Source organism: Paramisgurnus dabryanus, chromosome 22, assembly GCF_030506205.2.
Source record: "Paramisgurnus dabryanus chromosome 22, PD_genome_1.1, whole genome shotgun sequence".
In the NCBI taxonomy this organism is placed as follows: domain Eukaryota; kingdom Metazoa; phylum Chordata; class Actinopteri; order Cypriniformes; family Cobitidae; genus Paramisgurnus; species Paramisgurnus dabryanus.
The window spans coordinates 20,878,140-20,904,676 of NC_133358.1; the positions used below are offsets into that span (position 1 = coordinate 20,878,140).

The window sequence follows — 26,537 nt, forward strand, 5'->3', positions numbered from 1 at the left end:
ACCTGCACTTTCAAACGAGTTCAGCCATTCATTCATTCATGATGTATTTGAACACTCATGTAGTCACAGACTTTGTACATTTATTTAAACATAATCATGTTAAGAGTTTGCTTTCTAAAAAAGGCTCCAGCAATAAAAATATACAGACACGTAACTAGGATGCTGAATATACATCATTGTCATAACTGACACACATTTGGGTAAGGTGGCAAGAATGGGTGAACTTACATTAAGCAGCTTTTAAACCACCAATAAAATTACATTAAAAAAGGATTTAACACTTAGTTTCAGCACTAACACTAAACTCAATTTCTTTCCTTTCCCACCACCATTCCTTCACAAAAACACTTACACTCAGGCAAACAAATTTAAGTATACATACTGAGCCTGTATACTCAAAACACACACACATACCTACTTATATGTATATAATAAAATATACATATACACGTGTTTGCATTGGAAAATAATGCAAAACAGTCCTGTAATATTGCATTGTTTATGAATCTTCACTTTTTCTGAACAAGACGCTGCGTGCAATTGAGTACCACAGCTGTGCAGGTTTCTTCTTTGGCTCTGCTAAAGTGAAGACCTGTTGCTGCGGGATGCTGGTTGGGACGGTCACGTGTCGCTGATGGAGAGGGTGTAGAGACTGATGGTGGGGAGGCACGGGATGACTAGAATAATTCATTTCTGAAATGTTCAGACAAAATGTGTTAAAGTGTTGTAAACAGAAAACAGGGAAGAATATATTAAACTTGTAGAATAATAAATGCCATATTACTATGATTATTATGATGACTATATGGTGAACTTTGGTAAGAGAAGTAATTGGCATCAACTTGGACGAGCCAAAAAAAGTTTTTTGTCCAGATCTTCGCCAAAAACAACTCGTATCACTATGGTCAGCTGTTATTGTGAAATGCATTATGTTACTGTAACAGGCTTAGCCAAGAGCATCTGAGTTTTCATTATTTTGCTGCCAAAAGTCAATAAACTGGGACTTTGAGAGCATTTGGTTTGGAAATTTCACAACACAAAATTAGGACATACTTTTCATTTTGCCTTGTTTAGATTTTCTAGCGTTTTGAACTGCTTGCTTCCTCTGAGCCTCCGTAATCTCCATCCCTGAAAACAGACCAATAAAATAACATTTAAAAATATATTTATTTATAAAATTATTATAAATAATATTATAAATATTATATATTAATATATTATTATATAAACCATTTATTAAATAATTTTTTCAAATAAATTCATTCAAAGCGTATCAATATATTTTAAATTGAAACATACCCATTTCTTGGTCTTCCTGTACCCGTCTCCGTTCTCGTGCAAACGCTTGCAACCATCTCTGCTTGTCCTGGTTCTTTCTGCAGCACAGCACACTTAGCACCTCCAGGTTCTCCGAATGCCGCAGGATGAAAGCGTTCTTCAGTAAGCCCAGATCAGAGTGCCGTCCATCAGACAGGTCGATTACCTCGAGGTGGTCCGAGTCCAAACGCCCCCTGTAATGTAGCAGGTCTCTTCGCAGGACGTCTTTCTTACAGAACACCAACTGGTGGTCAAACAGGAAGTAGCTGCGTTGCTGCGTCTTACCGTGCCGTACTATCCGCGTGAGCTCCCCAGAGTGGATGAGCTCTGAGCTCCGTGTTAACACATCGTCTCCCTGTAGGTGGAGGAAGATTTTACCTTTTTATTTTATTTTGGGAGTTTAATTTTGGGGCAATATGCAAAGGCATGTCTAGCCATGTGAATGACTCAGCGTATTAGCCAATAATCTAATAAACAGATCAACATGATATCCGATTAATACCTTATTGCATTACACTCATTTATGCACTTAGACGTATGCATGCATGCATGCACGCCAAATTTTTTTAATAAAACCAACAGAGAGATATTGGAAGACACCTTTAGTAATAGCAACTTATGGTGTTTAAATAACATTGAGATGTTGTGAATAGGTGTCATCACTTACCACCCAGTGTAGGATGGACACCTGCCAGTGAGCAATGGTGTCGATGCTTTCAAGACGTCTTTTCCTCTCATTTATGAGACTTGCCACATTCTTCATTGCCGTATAAGCGTCACACACACCCGAGTAATCACTGAGAAAAACATAATTTTTGTTTCTGTTTCTCAGATTTCACTTTATTATGATACAAAGTTATTACGCTTTGAATACGATATTGCATTAAATTAAAAATGTAATTGTTTGTATGCAAGAGCATAACATACCTGTGGTCTTTGGGTGTGTATTTTAGCAGCTCTCCTAATTGCAGAGGGTATTTGCAGATCTTTTGTACAGGAGTGAGTAAAAAGCCGGCGATGGAAATGTCAATCATTTGCTGTAGGAGTCGACACGCCTCGAAAAAGTGTTTGTATTTGCTTTGTTTCATTAAGCGATGTAACTCGGCACACGCTGCTGGGTGGGTGTTACAGTACTCAGAGTATATCGAAAAACCTTCCCCCTAAGAAAGAAGTAGAAGAGAGACATATGAGCCATTGTGAAACACTTCTGGCATGGTACTTTAGTGGATGTGTGTAAAGATACCTGTTGAAGAAAGCAGGAGCCGATTTCACTCATATGAGGGTTTTCTGTGTTGTATTTCTTTTCTAGGTCTTTGAGAAACTTTCTCTGAAACTTGTAGATGTCCTCGATGTTGCTAAAGATTGTCTTTAGTTGTGCATCAGTAAACATCACAGGGTTCTTCCTACATTGGCGTATATATCCCTACAACAAATGAGTTTATAAAAAGTTATCATTTTAACTTTGTCATACACTCAGCATTGCATTCCTGTGCAACGTTATTTTTACAAGTTTGTCCAGCAGAGGACAGCAACAGCCCTTAAAATCCATTTTTTGGGAGGAATAGCATGCTATCATACTACTAATTAAATAATCCTTAATGTATACTGGGCATAAAATGCAAGTGTTTAATATTTAAAATAACTTTATTACCCATTACTTATTACTATTATTACTATGTTGGATACTGTAGTACACAATGCAAGAATTTACCAAATTAACCGCAAGTAAAGTCTTATTATTGGATTGGACCAGTGGATTCCAACCTTTATTCCTTGGGGTAATGACATATACGATAGTCATGACTTTACCAAGAATGATGGATCGAGTAAAATTTGAAAGTTGGTTTTATACAAGAGAAAATTTAACTACTTTATTTAGGCTTTGTAAGCATATGATTGTAAGCAACTTCACATATATTTTTATAAAATTATTATTGGAGCATTTTATGCATCTTTATTTAAGCTCAAAGCATATCGGCCCCCGGCCCCCGTGGACTCTGGCACCCCCTAAGGGTTGGGAACCACTGGATTGGACTACCAAAAGTTAAGACATTTATTATGCAAACTTTGTTCAAAAATGTAAAAATAACTATTTCTCAGATCTAGACAATACATTGCAAAACGTTGCATACTACTACTTGAAGTTTAATGCATACTTTTAAAATAGTAGTATAGAATTCCTATACAAACACGCTGTAGCCAAGAAGCTACGTGCGGACCAAGGTAGCAAGGTTTTTCTTAGGGTGGAGTTTAAGATAGTTTTAAACTAATCTGAACTGTACGCATTAAACGTTAAGAGATAATGGTAGTTATCATGAATGAAGACAAATGTGGGTTTATTTTAATCGCATACTTAAAATGTCAGGTGTGGCAGAATCTTTAAGATTGATTGCCATGCAGGCAAAATTTAAGATAAGGGTGACTTTCTGATAGCTAGTTTATACAGGCCAGAAATCAAGACAAGCTGCAGATGCAGATGCAAATAAAAGAAGAAGTTAAAGACATAGGCCTTGTTTCACAGACAATGCTCAGCTAAAGCCAGGACTAGGCCGTAGTTTAATTAAGATGTTTAAATGAAAACACCACAGTTTTTCAATATTTTACTATGTTCTTACCTCAACTTAGATTAACACATACCTATCTTTCTTCAATGCGTGCACTTAATCTTTGTACAGCGCAATGTGAATGTGTTAGCTTTTAGCCGAGCCCCATTCATTCCTTAGGATCCAATCCGTCAGGGTTCCCACAGATTAGTTAAAGCAACACTATGTAGTTTTTTTACCTTTAAATAATGTCTCTAAAATTATTTCAGTGATAGAACAACTTTTAATTGGACAAATTGTACTGTTGCTGCAACCTGAGCAGCCTCCTAGCTGCTACAAGCACACTCTGAAATTGGCGGTGGAGGGTAGAGCACACAGCCCCGCCCCTCCCCCTGCCTGCAGAAGAGTGTCTGATACCAGGCACTGTTGCACTTTTCAACCACATGGGGGAGCTGTAAGTCATTTTTACATGGAAACTACATAGTGTTGCTTTAACTTCAAATACAAGGACCTTTCAAAGACTTTCCAGGTCCAATACCCTTAAATTCAAGGACTAAATGTTGGGACACATTTCAAGTAAGAACAAGGTTACATCGTGTTACCTTTAAAGATACATTGTTACAGTTCCCTTTCGAGGGAACTCGCGCTGCGTTACTATGCTGACACTTTGGGGACACCAAAGGGTAGGTGTGTCTGAATGTGTATATTAAATTCAACCAATGGTGAGGCTAAACGACAAAGACAGGGTGATGCGGGAGCAAGGAAGTATATCGCTATCTGAAATATTGCCAAAGACGGGGTTACAGGGATGCAGGGAGTATGGCAAAGATGACGCAGCACCTCGTTCCCTTCTCAGGGAACAACAGTTACATACGTAACCTGAGACGTTTTCATGTGTCAACTATGCAAAAAAGCATTTTGGTATGAATCAACTTTCGCATACAGAAGATATAAACATTTAAAGCGAACGTTGTAGCACATGTGCTTAAAAAGTATAGAATTTTTATGATATTATTCTACACTACACAGGAATAATTGTTTTTTTTTAACTTCTTGCATAAAATAGATTCAAGCACTTTCAATGACCTGTATCTATGTATGTATATTTTCAAAAACTTCCCAGGACCTTGAATTTTCCCCCCAGATTCACAAACTTTCAAGGATTTCAAAAACCCATGAAAACCCTGCTTATACCAGTAATATTGATGAGAGGGGGAGTAGTCAGGAGTGATGATGTTACTGCGCGCCGAGGTCGAAGTGCTGCAAACTAAGAGCTCTTCCGCCATACAATATAGTTTCCATTTTTTATCCGCTTAAAAAAATCGTCACATTTTATTTTGTGCCACCACCATACTTACTCGTGTAACTACTTGTATGTAACAGTCTTTAAAGCAACACTATGTAGTTTCCATGTAAAATTGACTTACGGCTCCCCCATATGGTTGAAAAGCGCAACAGTGCGTGGTATCAGACACTCTTTTGCAGGCAGGGGGAGGGGCGGGGCTGTGTGCTCTACCCTCCACCGCCACTTTCAGAGTGTGCTTGTAGCAGCTAGGAGGGTGCTCAGGTTGCAGCAGCAGTAGAATTTGTCCAGTTAAGAGTTGTTCTATCACTGAAATAATTTTAGAGACATTATTTAAAGGTTGAAAAACTACATAGTGTTGCTTTAAATAGGGAAAACATGGAAGGGTTTGGTGGCTTCTAAATTCATCCCTGTTTGGATCCTAAGGAATGAATGGGGCTAGGCTAAATGCTAACACATTCACAACGCGCTGTTCAAAGATTAAGTGCACACATTGAAAAAAAGATAGGGATGTATTAATTCGTCTAAGTTGAGGTAAGTACAAAGTAAAATATTGAAAAACGGTGGTGTTTTCCTTTAAGCATCTTTTATAATTATGCCTTAGAAAAAGACATTACATCTTAAAGGGACACAAGGCAGCATTTTTATGTTAATAAATCATCTTCGTAAGTCGGTATATGGTTAAATGACTCATTACATGACGAATGAAGACTCTCTCGCCCGCCCCTACCGTCTGTAGGAAGAATACCCCACTTGCAAGTTCGCTGTATCCGACCCGGTGTCCTTCAGTCTCGTATAGTCTTAGATATAGAACGCATTTACTCCCAGACACTAGGGGGAGCTAGTAGAGAAATAATACTCAGACTTGCCTTGTGTGCCTTTAAGATAAATCAATGGCACTGGCATATTTTAAGATCTGTCAGTGCACAGTTGAGACAGCTCAAACATGTATCTTAGTCTAGGACTAGCCTCAAGCCTTGTCTGTGAAACTGTGGGCTGTAATGTAGGCTCACCTCGCAGATATCCTTGAGATGCTTTATGTAAACACGCTCTGTGTCCATTATCTCTTTGACCACATTAGCTCTCATCTGTTTTCTGTGCTCAGAGCTTTGTTTGTAAGTGTCTGAGGGGACGGACTCTTCAGTGTCCAATGCGTTCTCTGTTGTATCACTGCTCGAATCTTCCTGATTTACCCGAACCTTAAAAAGCAACAATGTCATAATAGTTAATCTCTTAGGATCAAATAACTCAGTAAACCAATAAGCAAGCGATCAAGAGATTTAACAGCGAGTACAATGATCAGTTGTGTATTAAACAGGCTTTTAACTGATTGAGACACTGAACAAGTTCAGCCTCTTGATCAAATCACTTAAGGCCTCTTTGTGCCTGTCTGACTGACTCATGCTGTTGGATCCTAAGTGGAAACAAAGCCACATGTCGGATAGACACGTTATCTAAAGTTGAAAACAAAGCGCCATTCCATTCACCATCATCACTTTTAAACCTGTCAATCACATCTGCTAATTCCTGTTGGGTCACCCAGAACAACCACGTAGGCTGCCTTACTATGGTATTAAGACTTGTGACCAGTGATCCAATCACAGCTATTCAGCGATGACACACAGCTAGTAATGTGCATCTCAAATGAATCTCATGTGACCAGTGTTTTTGTTTAAAATTAATTTCGCCAATAAGGTGCGAGTGCAACTCACCCGCACAAAGCTGGAGGGAAACCACGCCTCACAGTCACCCACCATCCCCCACCACCAGTCCTTCTCCCGAACATCCAAAACCCGTATCACGTCCCCAGCTTTAAACGCCAGCTCCTGCGCTTCCATTGTGACATGGTCCCACAAGGCCTCTGCATACACAGCATGGCCTGAGTTTATGTACTGGAGGAGGTAAAGAGATAGAGATCATTATCAAACAGGGTAAGGGTCAGATAAAAGGAGATAACTGAAACAAAGGTAGATAACATAGAAACATGTGGATTAACAGATAAAACACAAAGTGAAATGCACAACTTGTTTAAACAACTGTAAGAAAGGTGCTGCTACAGTACGATAAGATCTTTAATGTACAATAAAACTTCATGTAACTTTAAAAAGTACCGTACCTCATTCAGTGTGAATAGATCGGCTTCTGGTTGGAGGTATGGGGTTCCTTCAGTCAGTTCTTCGAAGCTACCGTCCTCTTCACTAATGCTATCGTCCAAAATCGGATTAGTGCCACCATCTGTAATACAACCACACACTCACTGAAGTTAAAACAAATCGATATTCCCTCACAGCCTCTCATCGTTTCAGGTAAAGTGTGTACAGACACATAAGCAAAACACACTAACCGCTGAGCACTCTGTGAAGTCTACGTCGTCCCATTTTATCCAGGCCGATGGGTGTGCTTTGGGAAAAGACGCAGGGTCTCAGGCGGGCAGATACTGCCCGGTATGGAGGAACTCCATGGGAAGGTACTGGAGGACGAGAAACCGGCTGTAATGCAGAACCACAGATTAGACTGCAGAGTTCAGTGAGTGTTTAGGAGGACAATGACCTGAGGGAGGGTCAGTAAACTAAAGTTGTCTAATCTGTTCTGAATATATGACATTACAAGCATAACACTGCATAACGTTGTCTAATTGTTGTTGTCAAAACTGAAGAAATATTACTAAACTAATTAAAAAGATTTTTTGGCATTATGTAACACAACACAAGGTAACACAACTATTAGCAACTTTTTGCAAAAATGTTACCGTATTTCTTTAATGTCAACCTTGCGCTTATAACAGTAATACAGTTTTAAAAATAATCCTGTGATCATTTTTAATATAAAAATCAGCACCATAAAGTTCAGTACAACAAACATTATCACGATATAAAGCTTTTCATTTTAAATTTACAATGTATTTGGATGACAATAATAATGGGACGTACACACCAAATGCAAATTCAACAATTTTCACGAGTAGATTACATACAAAGTCAATGTAAAACGCGAATAGATGCAGGCAACGATGCGAATGACGCAAATTGGGATTGATTGCATCGAAAATATTCAACTCGAGAAAAAAATTTGCAAAATCCTGCGAGTAATCTAAAACAAGGAATGCGATGCTTCACGCAGGTGTGTACACAGCGTAACTGTGGGTTCAAACCAGATGCGAGTTCAACGATTTGCGCGAGTAGATTACATACAAAGTTAATGCAAAGACGCGATCAGACGCGTCCTCGCGTGGGGCGATGCGAATGACGCGATATGGGCGGTGCGTTTGTCGCGCAAACACACGCTATTCGCCTCATACGCGTCCTTGCCCAAGTTAAAAATATTTCCATGACAAAAATTTTTATCCCGCGAGTAATCTTGAGCGAGTAACGCGATGCCCCGTGTTTGATGTATACGTAGCATTAGAGTAATTTTTTTCTTAAAGACGATTTCATCAGATGAACGCACATTGTCGCAGTTACACCCCTTGGCCTAAAGTTAACTTTTGGTCTGTTTGTTTATACAAACAAACAGACCAACTACTACACTGAGCTAAACAGTGGCTAAACTGAAACAAATACCTTGTTACGCAGTTTTTACCTGACGGGAGGGTTTCTGGTAGACCAATTACAGCGCTTGCGGTCCACGTAGAACTGAAGCACTTTAAAAAATGTTGCAAGGTTCACATCAGGCTACTCAGAGCTGCGCATAGGCTACGGATAACCTACGGCGTAGAACTTACACACGACTATAAATTGGACTTAACACGGTATACATTCATTTTACGCACCAATGTTAGCTCAGTGTAGTAGTTGATATGCTTTAGCTATGAAAATAAGGTAATTTACTTGTTATTATTTTACTTGTTATCAAAATAATATACTCTAGTAGGACTCCATTGTTATTAATTCTTTGCAGAAGTCTACTGGAAGTAAAATCTGCTCCACAAATTGACACGGTTGCGTATCTGGACAGAACTTAACTTCTGGTCTTTGTGTGTTTAATGGTCTGGCTAGTGGCTAAACTGAACTCTGGAACAAATATTTCAGACAAGGGGGGAAATGACGATCATGGATCACCGCTATGTGAAAGGAGGTATACATTAAGTTTACACGGTAACGTTAGCTCAGTGTAGTTTGCTATATGCTTAAGCTATAATTAAAATTTAGGTAATCTACTTGTTATTTATTTTGCTTGTTATTATCAGAAATAAACTACTTTAAAATTACTCTTTATTGTTACTCTTATTGTTATTGATTCTTTGCGAAAGTTTACAGAAGTTACGTTTGTTCCACAAAAGCTGTTTGTTTATGTTGTTACTGCTGAAACCATCTATAGTAGTAATGAGAACAGCAGGGTGCTTAAAAAAAACTGTAATTTGTTTTAGAATATTGTGGTATTTTTCACTCGGATATACGTCACCACAAGGAAATAAGTCAATTAATACTTTCGTTTCATGGCGACTTCCATTAAGAGAATATTTGTCAGATACAGTGTATCATTGCAATGCGCTCGAAATGATTTTGCCAAGTGGTTGATGTCCTCAGGGCAACATATTGTGTTGACCCAAGGACAACAATTTTCTAAACTAGATATTAAAGTTTGAGGACAAACTTTATGTTGGCTTGAAAAAGCGTAGCCTGAACATTTAAAATGGTTTGACAGAAGTTTATTTTAGTAGGCTATCTGGCTGTTAGCATGATTAGCATGAAGTTAGCATGATTAGCATGAAGCTAGCATGATTAGCATGAAGCTAGCATGATGTTAGCATGATCAGTATGAAGCTAGCATGAAGCTAACATGATTAGCATGAAGCTAACATGAAGCTAACATGATTAGCATGAAGCTAGCATGATGCTAGCATGATTAGCATGAAGCTAGCATGAAGCTAACATGATTAGCATGAAGCTAGAATGAAGCTAACATTTATTCCGTTGCTAGGGTACTAAGTTTGGTTGCTAGGGAGAAAATTGGCATCCCATAATGATCAACCTTCAAGCCACGAGTAAAACGGTCCAACCCCCGTGTCTCTATGATGTTCTGAAGCGGAGATATAAGGCTTTGTTTATTCCGTTGCTAGGGTACTAAGTTTGGTTGCTAGGGAGAAAATTGGCATCCCATAATGATCAACCTTCAAGCCACAAGTAAAACGGTCTAACCCCCATGTCTCTATGATGTTCTGAAGTGGAGATATAAGGCTTTGTTTATTCCGTTGCTAGGGTACTAAGTTTGGTTGCTAGGGAGAAAATTGGCATCCCATAATGATCAACCTTCAAGCCACAAGTAAAACGGTCCAACCCCCGTGTCTCTATGATGTTCTGAAGCGGAGATATAAGGCTTTGTTTATTCCGTTGCTAGGGTACTAAGTTTGGTTGCTAGGGAGAAAAATGGCATCCCATAATGATCACACTTAAAGCCACAAGTAAAACGGTCCATCACCCGTGTCTCTACAATGTTCTGATGCTGAGATATAAGGCTTTGTTTATTCCGTTGCTAGGGTACTAAGTTTGGTTGCTAGGGAGAAAATTGGCATCCCATAATAATCAACCTTCAATCCACAAGTAAAACGGTCAAACCCCCGTGTCTCTAAGATGTTCTGAAGCGGAGATAAAAGGCTTTGTTTATTCCGTTGCTAGGGTACTAAGTTTGGTTGCTAGGGAGAAAATTGGCATCCCATAATGATCAACCTTCAAGCCACAAGTAAAACGGTCCAACCCCCGTGTCTCTATGATGTTCTGAAGCGGAGATATAAGGCTTTGTTTATTCCGTTGCTAGGGTACTAAGTTTGGTTGCTAGGGAGAAAAATGGCATCCCATAATGATCACACTTAAAGCCACAAGTAAAACGGTCCATCACCCGTGTCTCTACAATGTTCTGATGCTGAGATATAAGGCTTTGTTTATTCCGTTGCTAGGGTACTAAGTTTGGTTGCTAGGGAGGAAATTGGCATCCCATAATAATCAACCTTCAAGCCACAAGTAAAACGGTCCAACCCCCGTGTCTCTAAGATGTTCTGAAGCGGAGAAATAAGGCTTTGTTTATTCCGTTGCTAGGGTACTAAGTTTGGTTGCTAGGGAGAAAAATGGCATCCCATAATGATCAACCTTCAAGCCACAAGTAAAACGGTCCAACCCCCGTGTCTCTATGATGTTCTGAAGCGGAGATATAAGGCTTTGTTTATTCCGTTGCTAGGGTACTAAGTTTGGTTGCTAGGGAGGAAATTGGCATCCCATAATAATCAACCTTCAAGCCACAAGTAAAACGGTCCAACCCTCGTGTCTCTAAGATGTTCTGAAGCGGAGAAATAAGGCTTTGTTTATTCCGTTGCTAGGGTACTAAGTTTGGTTGCTAGGGAGAAAAATGGCATCCCATAATGATCAACCTTCAAGCCACAAGTAAAACGGTCCAACCCCCGTGTCTCTACGACACTCTAAAGTGAAGATATTCCATCTGGGACGCTTTTATTCCTTTATATGGGCATGTTTCCTGCCCCATTATAAGTCAATGGGAAATTTTGGGGGCCTCTTACACCCCAGGGGTACAGCTTACACCCCATTGTGATGTATGTTCTTACAGAGCCTGTCAGCCTCCTTAAATGTGGTAACCCACAAGTTTCTACAAGTTTCTCACTCGCAGCTATGACTCGTCAAAGTTTGTCTCAATGTTAAGTCAATGGAAATTTTGGGGTGTTTGAGCCCCCCGTTTAGGAATTCGGAAGGTCCCATCAGTTAGAAAAGTCATAGCATAAATCTACGGACCAGTCTTAAAAGTTTTGTAAAGTTTTGTGGGTGTAGCTTGAAAGCTCTAGGAGGAGTTACAGTCAGAAAAAGTAGGGATCAGAAGAAGAATAATAATAATAAGACTAGATAGGTACATTTCCTGAAGAAAATGTGAAGTGGTGCTTGCCGTGGCAAATTTCGGGGAACAATATATGATTATACTCTAAGTCACGAGTCAAACGATCCAACCCCCGTGTCTCTACGATGTTCTGATGCGGAGATATAAGGCTTTGTTTACTCTGTTGCTAGGGTACTGTATTTGGTTACTAGGGGCGTGGCTTGGGAGTGGCCAATTATGTGCCCAGTGATTACACTCCGAGTCACAAGTAAAACGGTCCAACCCCCGTGTCTCTACGATGTTCTGATGCGGAGATATAAGGCTTTGTTTACTCTGTTGCTAGGGTACTGTATTTGGTTACTAGGGGCGTGGCTTGGGAGTGGCCAATTATGTGCCCAGTGATTACACTCCGAGTCACAAGTAAAACGGTCCAACCCCCGTGTCTCTACGATATTCTGATGCGGAGATATAAGGCTTTGTTTACTCTGTTGCTAGGGTACTGTATTTGGTTACTAGGGGCGTGGCTTGGGAGTGGCCAATTATGTGCCCAGTGATTACACTCCGAGTCACAAGTAAAACGGTCCAAACCCCGTGTCTCTACGATGTTCTGATGCGGAGATATAAGGCTTTGTTTATTCGGTTGCTAGGGTGCTCAAATTTGGTTGCTAGGGGCGTGGCTTGGGAGTGGCCAATGATGTGCCCAATTGTTACACCCCTAGTCACAAGTAAAACGGTCCAACCCCCGTGTCTCTACGATGTTCTGATGCCGAGATATAACTGTTTGTATTTTATGTTGCTAGGGTGCTCAAAAGTGGTTGCTAGGGGCGTGGCTTAGTAAGTCTGTAAGGATCCTGAGAGACTGATTGGATGCCTGAGTAAAATGAGCCCACCCCCATGTCTCTATGACACTGTGGTGCAAAGATATCCATCCGGGCATTTTATAATGGCAGTCTATGGTATAGGTTGCTAGGGTGCCCAAAATGGTTGCTATGGTAACCTTACACCCCATTGTGGGGGACGTCCTGACAGAGTCTAGCACCCTCTTCAAATTTAGTAACCCACATGTTTCTATGAAATCCTGGCTCGGACCTATGACCCGTCAAAATTTTTGCAATGGTAAGTCTATGGGATTTTGCCCCATTGACTTTTCATTGGGACACTTTTGGGCACCTCTTACACCCCAGGGGTACAACTTACACCCCATTGTGATCCATGTTGTTACAGAGTCTACCACCCTCTTCAAATGTTGTAACCCACATGTTTCTATAAAATCCTTGAGCGGAGCTATGACTCGTCAAAGTTGGGCGCAATGTTAAGTCAATGGGATTTTTCGGGTGGTTTTTCGCCCCCCTTTCGGAAATCCTGCACCCGATCCCTTATAAAAGTCATAGCAGACGTGTCCTCAATAAGCCGGTCATTTTGAGCCCTGTTTTATTGGTCTACGACAAACCGTGTGGGACGAGTTACGCGCCGAAAAAGTGTCCAGATATAAGAATAATAAATAAAGATATAAATAAATAATAAGTATGAGCAATAGTAATAGTGATGCCTTGCATAAATGCAAGCACCACTAATTAAGATGAAGAACAGTATGTTGGCTTTTTCAAGCCAACATAATAAAACCTAAACCCACCCCCAAACCTAACCATAACCAAACCCTAAAATCAGAGGGACATGACAAGTAAAAAGCTGTGGTCTAGAAACAGCTAATCCTGGTTGTAAGCTTAAATTTAAAACAAACTATAATCTTATTTCTGAAATCTGATTGGTTGACATAATGTTGGCCTGAGGACATCAACCACTTGACAAAATCAGGAGAGCCGTTGCGATGCATAAAGTTAAAGGAGACACAAACCACTAATAATAGTACATAATAATGACCTGAAAAATTATATAAAACCACCCGACCGATGACAAACAATGATAAAAACATTATGCTACACCCAAAGGAAAAATCTACTGGGAACGTAGCAACGTTTAGATCACAGAAGGCATGGAACTTAATGGCAGGTAAATTAGAACTAGTTGGCAGAGGCTTCTGCTTGGTCATGCATCATCATTTAATATAACCTGATGTACTTTTACCAGTGCTATGTGCCCGACCACATATTTGTCCAAACAATGGGAGTCAGGGAAGTGTTTGAAAACATGTTGTGAAACTCTTTTGCATTATATATTAATATCAAAATATATAAATACAAGTGCACAGTGCCTTACAGAGGGCAAACTTTCAGTGTCGTCTTTCTGCTCGGCAGCTTGAGATGAATACAGATCCATTCCTTCGCTAACAGAACAAGGGTGCCGCTTTCTGCTCTGAGATTGGGTACTACAGACATCGCCATTCTCTTGTATATAATTTTCTGTGTAGCTCCCATTGCTACTGCAGTACTTCTGGGAAGTGTAGTCCATAGTCTCAGTCTCTTTATCCTCTGGGATACAAAACTTTGATCTGCCCAGATGGCCATAGTCAGACACCGGCCGAGGTCTGGAGCGACCAGCCCTCTTTCTGGGCACTACGGTAGTGGGTGTGCCACAGGTATTGGCTGGTGGGTTTGTTGTTGTTGGAGAAGTTGTCGATGGGGACTCTGTGGCACAGGTGGTTCTGACAGGTGAAGCAGGGGTGGTTTTTCTATCATCTGTCTTTAGTAGAGCTTTTAAGACTTGATCTTCTGAGAAAGCCTAAAGGATAAGTCACATATCAGCTATTAGGATTTGATCTTGTATAATCTAGTAAAATACAGTGAACTAGTAGTTAATGATTAAAGTAAACTACAAAGTAATAAATATATTCGTGATTCCTATTATTGCATTACACCAAACATTGCAAAGCTAAGAAAGAACAATGTTTTTGCTTGCTCACTTGGATTCAGAAAGACAGATATTAACCAACCATCAATATTAAACCTTTGTACATTTATTACACTCTGTTCAGACAGAAAAATAAACAGATTGATTGGAGGTCTGTCTGTTCAACATGTCTAATCACTTCTTGTCTGATCTTGTCAAATGTGTTTTTTGCCCTTCTGCCTATAGTCCACTTTGTAAAACATAAAGAAAAAATAGAGATCTTACCTCTAGGCCATCCGTTTCTTTCTGTGCAGAGCTCCACATACACTGAAAAGGCACACAGTGAATCAGCACCATGGTGAAGAAAGTACAAAACTCATGCATACAATCCCACACATATACACAAAACGTTTTACTCTGCCCACTGCGGCTTCTCTATCTTATTTCTTTACTGGCTTGTGCGTCCCACATTAACTTGTGTATATGGTTGCTTGTTCTGATTGTTAGACTTTGTCCTTTGGGTTGTTCTCTCGGGAAGGAGACACTGTCCTTGCTTATACGTGTTCAGCCTCAGGTTGAAGCAACGTTTAAGTAATCCCGCTAAACATTAACCCTACCTGCTGCCGTTGTGGAGTGACACACAACTGCCCATGCTGCCTGCCATGTGACAGAGAACATTTATCACTTTAGAGGACGTACTGTTGAATGAGAGGTCAGTCATCTAGTAAGATAAAATCTTATTGGATGGGTTGATCGACCAATCAAGGCACAATAATCAAGTGAATTTGTCTTACAAAAAAGGTTAAGGCCAAATATAAGCTGAATTTATCTCGTGTGGTACTGTAGCTTAACTGGTTGAGCATTGCATTAGCAGCACAAAGTTCATAGGGTTGATCCCCAGGGAACACACCGATTAAACATATACAAGAAAATGTATAGATTGAACGCACTGTAAGTCGCAAAACTATTTAAGACTGAGGTTATGGTTGGATCAGAAATACCTAGAACAACCACGTCTTTGGTTTTGACACTCAGCTGCCCTTGACCACTGTCCTGAACTGTTCCCTGGTTTCGCCGTATATCTGTCTGGTTACTGATCTCCCACCAGTTTGACCGTGCTCTCTGCATTTGCCTGCAGACCATCCCTGACTAGTTAAATGACACCCATTTAGTAGTGATGGGGACGAGACCGCCTATGCGGAGTCCGGGTCAAGACAGAGACTTTGAAGGGTCAAGACAGAGTCCGTTGGTTTTCAAATAGAGTCGAATCCGAGTCAAGACTGAGTCTATGAGGAAGCAAGTCTGAGTCGAGAGTCTCGAGACCGAGTCCTTTAGGAGTCAAGACCGAGTCGAGACCAAGACCATAAAAACATATCAGTTTTTATATTCATGATTTAATATCACCCCAGTTAATAATCAACAGTTAGGCCTACAGACTAAGCTAGATTGGGAATTGTTTAGAGGAGCAGTCTTAACGTCTTAATATGGACTATGCTATACTATCATTAAACAAAATCCCTACCACATTCATCATCTTCTTCCTATTTTTCTAGAGATAAATAAATGGCTCTGATGGCAGTATCTGAAATTACAAGTCCTTCTCCTCCCACTGTGGTCCAAGACTAAGTCAAGAACGAGTCTTTGAAGGAACAAGTCCGAGAGGAGTCCGAGAAAGCAGAAATCGGTCTCGAGACCGGACTCTAGTACTACATTACTAGCATTTAGCCTCATTGCTGTTGGTGGCTCAAGACTTGGCAGCACGACTGCTAAAGTTGATTTTTAATGAAGCATTTTTTATTTAAATTTTTCACTTCTGGGTCTTCAATGCGTTAGAACCTGTCAGTGCTTACTGCAAACCACAGGCATTTATAATGCACTTGGCATTTTCAGTTTGTTTCTTGCCAAACCCTACAGTATACCTTCAAAATACTTAGAATATATGGCACAGTTTGCATCCTCTTTAAAAAGTAATAATAATTAAAATTGGATAAAAAAGTTTAAAAAAATGAATTTTTTGGTAAATAAAGTATGTTCATATTTACAAAATGTTTGTGTAAACTGTTCTAAAGAGATCTTTAAAACATTTATACGAATGTTTCTGCAGTAAATTTTATTATTTTTTGATATAATAGCCTAAATAAAATCACTTAATACCATGGACTTCACTAATTTAAGATCTCTATTTCACCTTAATTGAGTTAATTCGTACTGTATTTTCAAGTAGTCGTGAGGGAAGAGTAAACTTGTTATTTTTAATTCATTCACATAGCTGTCTATTATCTGCCAGGTAATTTCCAAATATACAGTACTGTGAAAAAGTCTAGGCCACCATGCTACCATTAGATTTGTTGTTTTTGCAATTGTGTAGTGATCATATATATTATTTTTCAGTAACTTTATTAGAATACAACCAGAAAATGCAGGAAATATGTGTGCATGATTAAAAACAGTATAAAAGTATAAGCTGAAGAGTCAAGTATTTAGGGTAAACTTCCCTTCCAATTGAGCAATAGCAGGCAGCTGCAGGATCTCTTAAACCTAAATGAAATTAAAGCTGCAGTCGGCAACTGGAGGATTGAGATGATTTTGAATGTTTACAATCTTAATGCCCCTCCCACACTACCACCGCGCAACCCCCCATCAAGCTCGTCCTTGTAAGTGCGTATGCAAGCATACTTGATTACTTGCATACAATTAGTGGTTGATAAAGCACAATTACCTGTCGAGAACAAATGTGGAAAGCTCTGCATCCAGCTTAAACCCTTTAAATATCATAGATCTCTCCACCTTTTAAATGCCGGGCGGATTTTGATCCTAGTTTTGGGCACGGTTGCTTTCTATCTTTTATCCTTGGTTGTTTTTGTTCCTTGGTTGTTCTCCTAGCTCTTGTTGTTAACCGAGGAATCGGAAGTTTGTTAGTGAATGTTTTCTCCGCCATCACGCTGCGTTTAATCCAACACACCTGTGAACTTCAGGTGGATGCATGTGATATTGTAACGCGTGCGAGGGGGGAGGGTGGGTCTGTGGTGTGTGCAACTTGACAGGCAGATTTTACACAGCGCTGCGCTGATTGGACGAGATTAACGATTTTAGTCAATATGGTTAAACAAATCTTGCCGACTGCAGCTTTAAATCCTAATTTCTAATTCTAATCGAATGACTTCAGTCTCCTCAAAAAAGATCAAGATGTGTTTCGTGCCAAGAGAGGTCACACTAAATACTGACTGATGCCTGAAGAAGACATTTAGTTCTGAAAATGTAGTTTTTAATTTTGTTTACATATTCCCTGTATTTTCGGCTTGTATCTTAAAAAAGTGTGAAAAATAAATATGGATGGACATTTTTGCTAAAACAACAAAGCTGGTGATGGTGGCCTAAGATTTTTGCACAATACTTTATGTGATTATTTTTTATAGAGATTTTTTAATTTGGTTTGTGCATGCTGTTGGTATGTAACGGCAGTTTTATCTTGTTCTTATCTGTTATTGTAAAGTTATTTGAATTTTTATTGTCACGTGAATTACATAATTTGAACTCGCAATACCTTGATAGTGAACTGATGCCACTAAAGGACAGAACACAGTTCCGCGTTTTATTCCCCCCCAAATTAAGCCACTTGAAAAACACGGAGCAATGTGAATTATTTCGGCACACCCACACTTTAAGAGGTTTACCCATCATCGACTTTCTGTATCTGCCACTGACCATAAACAGGGATCCCCTGTTTAACAAAACTATGATGCAGGTCAACATGTCGTCTAACTCTTTTATGACTTTCTATGTCAAAGATCACGGTCTGAGTTATTGGTAAACATTCATGTGACGTAGAATTTGACGTCTGTCTTGTACTTTAAGACCTACATTCATGTGACGTAGAATTTGACGTATGTCAGATTCGGCCTGACAGAAAAGTAATTGTCCAAACTTGCTGCTTATAATATCCATCAGACTTCTTCAAAGAACAAAACAAATAGTAAAACATATCGTCTGTGAATGAAACAAACAAGGCTGCAGAGCAAATCTTACTAAGCAAATATGAACACACTAACTAGCCCTATTTAAAACCATATTGTATCACTCATATGAATATCTTACCTCCATGCAATTGTCATTAACTGTCTGCATTTGACTGGAGCTTGAACACTCAGTGTGCTTTTGAGAAACGTGGTCATTTGCCTCATTTTGATGGCACTCCATAGGTTCACAATGCCCTTCCGGTGAATGGATTGGAATATCTGGGAAGGAATCTGTTGAGTACACAGCCACACAGTCACTCATGAGGGCTGTTGTTTTACTAGGAGGCTCCAAAGAGTCCTCTAGGGCAGAGCAAATTAGGACGGGGCAGGAGGGAGCAGGGTGTATGGTTGGGATGTGTTGGTGAATGTTTGCCTCCGTTGCCTGCTGCCTGCTAGGTGCAGGTGAAGGCCTCTGTTGACGTCCACTTGTGGGAACACAAGGGGTTCTGCGAGAATAGTCATCATGGAGCTGACTTAGGGGTGACGGTGGCACTATAGGGACAGGGCCAGAGCTGTTTTTAGATTTGACAGACAGGTCCGTTAAACTGCCAACAAGTTTTAGCAGCGGTCCTCGTGTTCTCATGGGACTTTGGCTTCTACCTGAAACACGGTTCATGTCAACACATGAAGCGCTTTCAGACCTCTGAAGAATTGTAGTAGTGGTGCCGTCTGGGTTTTGTGGATCAGCTAAGCTCCATTTGCGTGTAAAATGACGCTTGAAGACAGGTAGATTTTCAGTACTTTTGCTCAGTCGATGTAAAAACTTAACATTTTCTTGAGCTTCAAGATCCTTTGAAGGCACAGTGGACTTCACTTCACTGCTTGGACAACACTGGGAATTGGACTCACTGGTAGATGGGCTCTCTGGTTGTCTCTGCACTATGTCCTGCAACGGAATCCTTCCTGCTCTATAAGCCTTGCGGATACTCTGAGAGAAGTGGGAATTCCTCTGAAACCCTCCTTCTTCCTCTTCACATTCTTCATCCTCATCCAAAGCTGAAGGAATTTTCCTAGTTTGGGATGACCCGTTCGACAGTTTATCAGTTTCTGCACATGTTCTCTGAATAGTTGTGACCTCTCGTTTGGTTACGAAGAAACCGTTAGTATCCGTGTTACCCATTGAGGATAGATTTCTCTCCTGACTGGCAGCCAGAGCATTGCTCCTGTTCTGGATACCTTGAAGCACAGAAGACCGCAATTTTTTGAAAGATCCCATAGTGCGAAGGCCAGCCAGTCCATACCTTGCCTGGGGTGTGACAGGCGGACCTCTTAGAGCAGCGTTGTCCTCATGTTTTGTCTGGGTGGAAAACAAACACACAACCCTAGGGGGGTACGGCTTGGCCTGCGCATCAGGAATGGACTGGACCTGAGAATTAAGTTTGTTAAGTCTGTTCTCCTCATTGCATGGCTTAGATAGGACTGGTTTGATCTGCTCCCCCGAGCTAGACTGGAGAATTTGATTCATCTGTCGCTCCTCTTTGAAAGAATCATTTTGTGGGTCGTTGGTGTCAGAGCAGCCCTGTGATCCAGACAAGGTAGCCTGCAGAACCAAGCATAAGTTGACATATTAATCATACACTAAGACAAACAGGTTTATTGTCATAGGCCTGAAACTACAGTCTATAAATAAAGATGGAATGTGACACAAAGTTAGACAATAAAATGACCCACTGTTTTGTTAGAAAGGAATTTATTTTTCAGATCAATGAAACATCTGTGTAATCTGTCAGCACCACAGTAACGTCTTGATAAGTTACATTATACGAGAACTTTAAACTATGTCCTCTTATTACCTTGGCTGATTTGTCCTTGACTTATCTATAAAATTTACTAAAGCCTACCACAGGTGAAGTAAATCATATCTCGTTTCTCCACCCACGGATATTAATAAGTTTCCATGGAATCTAAATACAAATATACCTAACCCTGTCCCTAGCTTTTCTTTGAAAGATCATTAATAAATTAAGTACGTTTAATTTGGAGAATTGGAGGGTGTTACTGAATAGTATGCTTGAACTCACTACTAGTAGGTTGAGGTCTAGTGTAACATTTCCTGTAAAAGATGTAGGCTATATTTCTTTAAAGGTATAGCGGAAGATTTTCCCGAATTATTTAAAAGAACCGCCCCTCGATATTTAAAAAAAATGCTCCCGAGAGGGAACGCCTGTTAAACGCGTGCACGAGACAGAGAGAGAGCGTGCAGGAGCTCAGTTCTTCTCTTCGCTCTGTTTACAAGTTTCTGTCGGCATGTTTACCGTGTCTGTGCGGTTCGTAACTTGTGCCAGGGCTAGCATCGCAAATCATAGCTTACATCAACTTTTACCAGCAGTGATTTTAAATGGATTTCTCCAAATAGCATGACAAAATGTACCTTTCCAGTAGAAACTTCGCGTGGGAAGCCCAACCTGTCCTTTTAGCTCACGCCAGCGTGTGAAATAGTCTCCCATAAACCTTCTGGTCTTGTTTCTTTATTTATAGTCCTTTCTCTTCTTGTCATACAATTCGTAGACACTTTTTCTCTTGCGACCCTCAGACATTTTGAAAAAAATACAGTGAGAACGCGACCTTCAATGAATGGTTGAAACCGTAGCACAACACACATACACGTGAAAGTGCGCATGTGCAGAAAGCGAACGTAGAGGCGAGCACGTGCGACGGTTATACGTCAATATATAATCAGAATGATTGACATCTGGGATGACCAATAACAGTGGTGATCCACCCGGAAAACGAAAATCTTCCGCTATACCTTTAAGTCTCAGAAAAAGAGGCCCCTTTCTGAGGGTGTTGAAGTTGTGGCCTGGTGAGTTGTTAGCTTTGATGAAAGGCTTTTGTGAGCATGACTAACCAAAGAAAATCGTTAATCCGTTGTGATTAATGCAACAAATTGCCCAGTTTCACCAGATTTATTCTGCGAGGTTTTGGGAGAGGGGTCGGGTTCGAGACCTGTTGAGGTTGAGTAGTTTTAACCCCTTTATTGCTGGGTATTCGCCATTAGCAGAATGCGGAGAAATAATATGTACTTAAACTGGATGATTTAAAAAATTTATCCTAAGGTCATTTTTAGTGGTGTTTTTTCAGATTCACACGGGAGCTTAAGCAGACTAGCGACACATGATCCACATGTTCCACCCAACTAGTCCCCAAATACTTTGTGTTAAATTTTAAAAACAAAATCAACAAAGTGAAAACATTACAATTATTTTCAAACAGGCTTCCTTGTGATAAGAAAAACAGGAAGTACCGCCTTAAATTCATCCAATGATGGGTTGGTCAGAATGCCCAAACGAACAAAGCAATGTTCAGAAATCATTACACTGTATAAATCAACTTACAAATGGTACATTTTCACATGTCTAGTCATTCAAAAAAACTAGATTGGAAGAAGGTGTGTTAATAGAAAAAATACATCTTTAGTAGCTGAGATGTTTTAAGTGAAGTGTGCTTTAGAAATCAAGATAAATACCAACTCACTGGTATTAGATATTTAAAGCAAACATATTCATGCATTTTCAAAGAGACGTTTTTTTGAAAATATGCAAATTTTCCAGCTTCCCTAGAGGTAAACATTTGATTTTTAACGTTTTGGAATCCATTCAGCTGATCTCCGAATCTGGCGGTAGCATTTTTAGCATAACTAAGCATAATCCATTGAATCTGATTAGACCATTAGCATCGCACTAAAAAATAACCAAGGAGTTTGGATATTTTTCCTATTTAAAACTTGAATCTTTTTTTACATCGTGTACTAAGATCGCCGGAAAATTTTAAGTTGCAATTTTCTAGGCAGATATGGCTAGGAACTATACTCTCATTCTGGCGTAATACTCAAGTACTTTGCTGCTGTAACATGGCTGCAGCAGGCGCAATGATATTACGCAGCACCTGAAAATAGTCCCCTGCTATTGAAAGTAGCCAAGGGAACCATTTCAAAAAATTTCAAAACTCTTTGGTAATTTTTTATTTGCACAATGCTAATGGTCTAATCAGATTCAATGGATTATGCTATGCTATGCTAAAAATGCTACCGTCAGACCCGGAGATCAGCTGAATGGATTCCCAAACGGTTTAACTCTAGGGGAGCTGGAAAATCAGCATATTTAAAAGTGGAGTGTCCCTTTAAATGTGGTTTTAATATCCAAATACTTATTGGTTGGCAAACTATATACATTAACCATACCTTCTCTCTTACACTGTGGGCATAGGTTGACTCAAGCATAATCCTTAGACACTACTAAGCAGTGATCTCTATCACATCCAGTCTAGCTACCCATGAGCACTTAGCTCCAATGAGGCATGAGGAAGAAGCTGTCATCTGACCTTTATGTTTAACTAGAGCTTTAAAAGAATGCAATTATCTTGCCTTCTGAGTCTCCCCTCGCATATACAGCACTTTCCAACGTCTCTGAGCTTAATGTTGAAGTTCTCTCCTACTCTTCTTCATCTGTATTGTTGCTCCCGAAGTCCAACACTGCAGCCGAGTCAAAATTAATTAAAAGCTTAAAGAAAAACCCCTCCGCACGGCTACCGGCTTAACCCAGGCTCAAACTGAAACTCCCTAAACAATAATACAGACATACATAAACACATACACGCCTACTGGGGATCCACTTAATGCTTTCAAGCACACCTACAACTAATATGCACTTGCACTGATGCATGCATAACATCTGACTTTGCATTCTTAAAGTCACGCACTTTAATGCAGGTACACACCAGTACTTCACTCCAGCACAAGAGTGAAAACACACTGTTGGATTATCATGACTTCCTTTAGCAATTTAACTGGTTTCGTAGATTATCCATACGACGTATTTGATAACACAAATGATGACTTTGCTTTGTATAAACAGGCACGAGCCCAAAATTATGCTTCCTAACTAAGGAATTTGCCATGAATAACCTACCACACCAGTTCTACTAATCTGCCAATCAAGATGAGCAAGTCTTGCAATGCCGTCATATCACTAAGGAATGATGCACCCTACGCTTTATGAAGTATTCAAATGAAAATTACCAGAACCAATTGTGATGAGGAATTCAAGCACATTCCTTAAAGCTTTATGTTTTCGGTATACAAAAGCCACACCGCCCTTAGCCGTCCAGACCTTCTGAATTATTCCATGTAAATGATCAGATAGTTATGTTCAGAGCCTGAAGTGAGGGAAAATCTCTCATTATGGTTTGACTCACCCTTTGATGTGTTTTTTAACTGGCTGCAAGAGAGTTTCACTATGAAAACGTTCAAAGACACAAGCATTCTTCATCGCAATGGTCAAGATCCCCCTCACTGAAACCTGCACGATTATGTGTGTACCACCCCTCTCCTTATCCTAATCTGATTATAAGGCTTTATCAGTCTGGACTAACATCAATATATCTGCATACTACTGTCAAACACACTCAAAGACATTATTCACAAAGCCTGGTATACTGCGAAACCACACATGTACAGTGGAAATGACAGTGATTTATTCTTTATTGTTTGGTTACTGATACCACCTACCATATTATGACCCAGTTCTCCTTTTTGTCAGCAAGACAAGGAAGCATAGTTAGGAGGCAGACACGCCCTGCCTGCTTCGGGCATGGGAAACGTCGGGTAATGCTACATCTGAAACCCCATTCATCTCACCTGTCTCATGACCTGCATTTGTCTTCTCCACGTCCACCACTGTGAAACATATGTCAATATACGTTCAGAATGCTGTGAAAATACTAACCTTTGCTAAGCTCCATGAGGCGTGTATCTCAAAACACAGTGCCTGGATCGCATTTCAGCTCAGATTAAAAGAAAACTAAATATATTTTGCGAGAAGACAATTACGCTTCATTTTTTGCCTTTTGACATTACTTTTGTGACTATTGAGGAATTTTCCCATGGAAATTCTTTTTAAATAAGGGTGAAACATAACCCAGGTCCCAGACAAGATTTGTGATATTCAGTAATGGAAATGTCAAAGCCTTTATAAATCACAGTAGAGCCATAATGGTCTTCAATAATAAGTTAATGCATAGATCCGACCAAATCTGACTGATTTCACAGTTGTTTGTAATGCAAACAACCTTAGCATTTTAAGTGGTACACATAGTATGCATTTTTAAATACCGCAATGACAAATGTTTTCAAATATAAAATCATTAATGACTTAAAGAGGTTCTATTGGTGTATGTGTATTATATTAGGAAGCAAGTATAATCATTGGCCAGGGCATGAAAAAAACGCCTAATTTATGGTAGCCCTGGCTCAATGAGGTATTTAAGTTCCTGTGCATGTCTTGTGATAACCAAACCCTCTTATTATGTGTGTGGAGGAGTGCATTCCATTGCCTGTGTGTTGATGTCTAGCGAGCAAAGCAATTGTTTAGGGAAAGTGCCGGAGTAGGTATTTTAACTATTGCCTTGTATTACAAAATGAAGATTGCAGTGAAATTTTTCTGAATGCGTAATTTTCTGACTTATGTCAACAACAGCATGTGCTTTGCACATGACATCTGTCAGACTTCAGATATATTCATGCATAATAAATAAGGTGCTTACAAACATAGGGTCACTTTGGGACACTTTCTGACATTAAAATGTTTGGCAAAAAGAGTCACAGTCAACTTGAATTTACCATATACATGTATATGTGTCCAGACTAAAACCATAAAAATGTATTACCTAAGCATGGTGCGGCTTCCCATTGGCTGATTTTATTTCAGTCTTTTTTAAAGACATTTTTAAATAACTTTTACCCGTATTAGGCCTGTTGTTATTTCAACATCTTATGTCACTATTAAATATCTTACAATACCAGAAAGAAACTCTATCAAGCAAGTCACATCAATACTGATATTTCAGATTTGTTTGAGGATGGGATTACTGGGTTGTGCTCAACCGGAGGAAGAAAATAATGATCTGGTTTATTTGTGAGTTCAATTAACTCAGTCTTTATAAAGCTCTTAAAAAGTACCTCACCACCCCATACCAGCCCCCTTCTCGTCGTCTTCGTCCTCCTCTCTCCCCCCTGTATCCTCATCTCCCTGCAAGCTTTGCGCGCTCCAACACCCCCCACATCACCATGACAACCACTGTGCTAGTAACGCATACACAATACCCCCTCCTCCCTCAGCTTCTTTTGAACCCAACGGTACTGGCAAGTCGATAAAGTGCCAGCGAAATAATCTGCGTAAACTTTTGACCGCAAAACCTAAATTCATTTTACTGTATTTTCTGGTTTTTAATAAAATCCAAATAAAAGTCTATAATTGTAAATTTACATAGCGAGTCTTACCTTTATCATAGTTCCTTAGTGGCGTACTCGGCCCGGTGTCACAACACTTGTGCGGCTTGTATCTGCTCGCCAGCCCCGACTAACTCCTCCAACAGTTCAAGGTCCAGTGAATTGCTCATATTACCTCATCGGAAGGCAGCCCAGCGATAAATCTCAGTAGTACAAAGTGAAAAAGAAACGAAAACCCCGTAGTCAAAAGATTTACCGGGACGACAAACTATCCACAAACTGCGCGAGCCGAACACTCCTTGAGGCGACTTAATGGCACGTGATCGAAATAAAGCGCTCACGAGGCAGATTTGTGAGTTGAAACGGACTCGTTTGAAAGTTTAATGCTGGTTCTGGAAAAGCTCACAAGTATCCGTGGATCTGCGCAAACGGAGAGTCGTTATTGGACGGCATCAATGCACTTGTTGCGCTGATGGCTGCGGGGCGGAGAAACAAGGAGCCTGTAATAAGCGCTCTGTAGTCTGCCCACA

At 40.0% G+C, this 26,537-nt stretch overlaps 1 protein-coding gene across 2 annotated transcripts; it reads right to left on the minus strand.

Annotated features, from left to right (window-relative positions):
- Positions 1-101: 101 nt before the first annotated feature.
- Positions 102-26,489, minus strand: spata13 (spermatogenesis associated 13). 2 transcript variants are annotated; one of them, XM_065258222.2, is made up of 15 exons: positions 26,059-26,489; positions 24,289-24,456; positions 18,862-20,322; positions 15,052-15,093; positions 14,197-14,658; positions 7,508-7,652; positions 7,280-7,398; positions 6,876-7,055; positions 6,177-6,362; positions 2,561-2,740; positions 2,245-2,477; positions 1,985-2,114; positions 1,300-1,672; positions 1,054-1,128; positions 102-693 (listed from the first exon to the last, which is right to left on the minus strand). In XM_065258222.2, the coding sequence occupies exons 2-15, from the start codon at positions 24,289-24,291 to the stop codon at positions 500-502; spliced, it is 3,783 nt and encodes a 1,260-aa protein (XP_065114294.1). In that variant the 5' UTR covers positions 24,292-24,456; positions 26,059-26,489; the 3' UTR covers positions 102-499. The 2 variants fall into 2 exon arrangements, with proteins under 2 accessions (XP_065114294.1, XP_065114293.1); XM_065258221.2 differs by lacking the exon at positions 24,289-24,456.
- Positions 26,490-26,537: the final 48 nt, after the last annotated feature.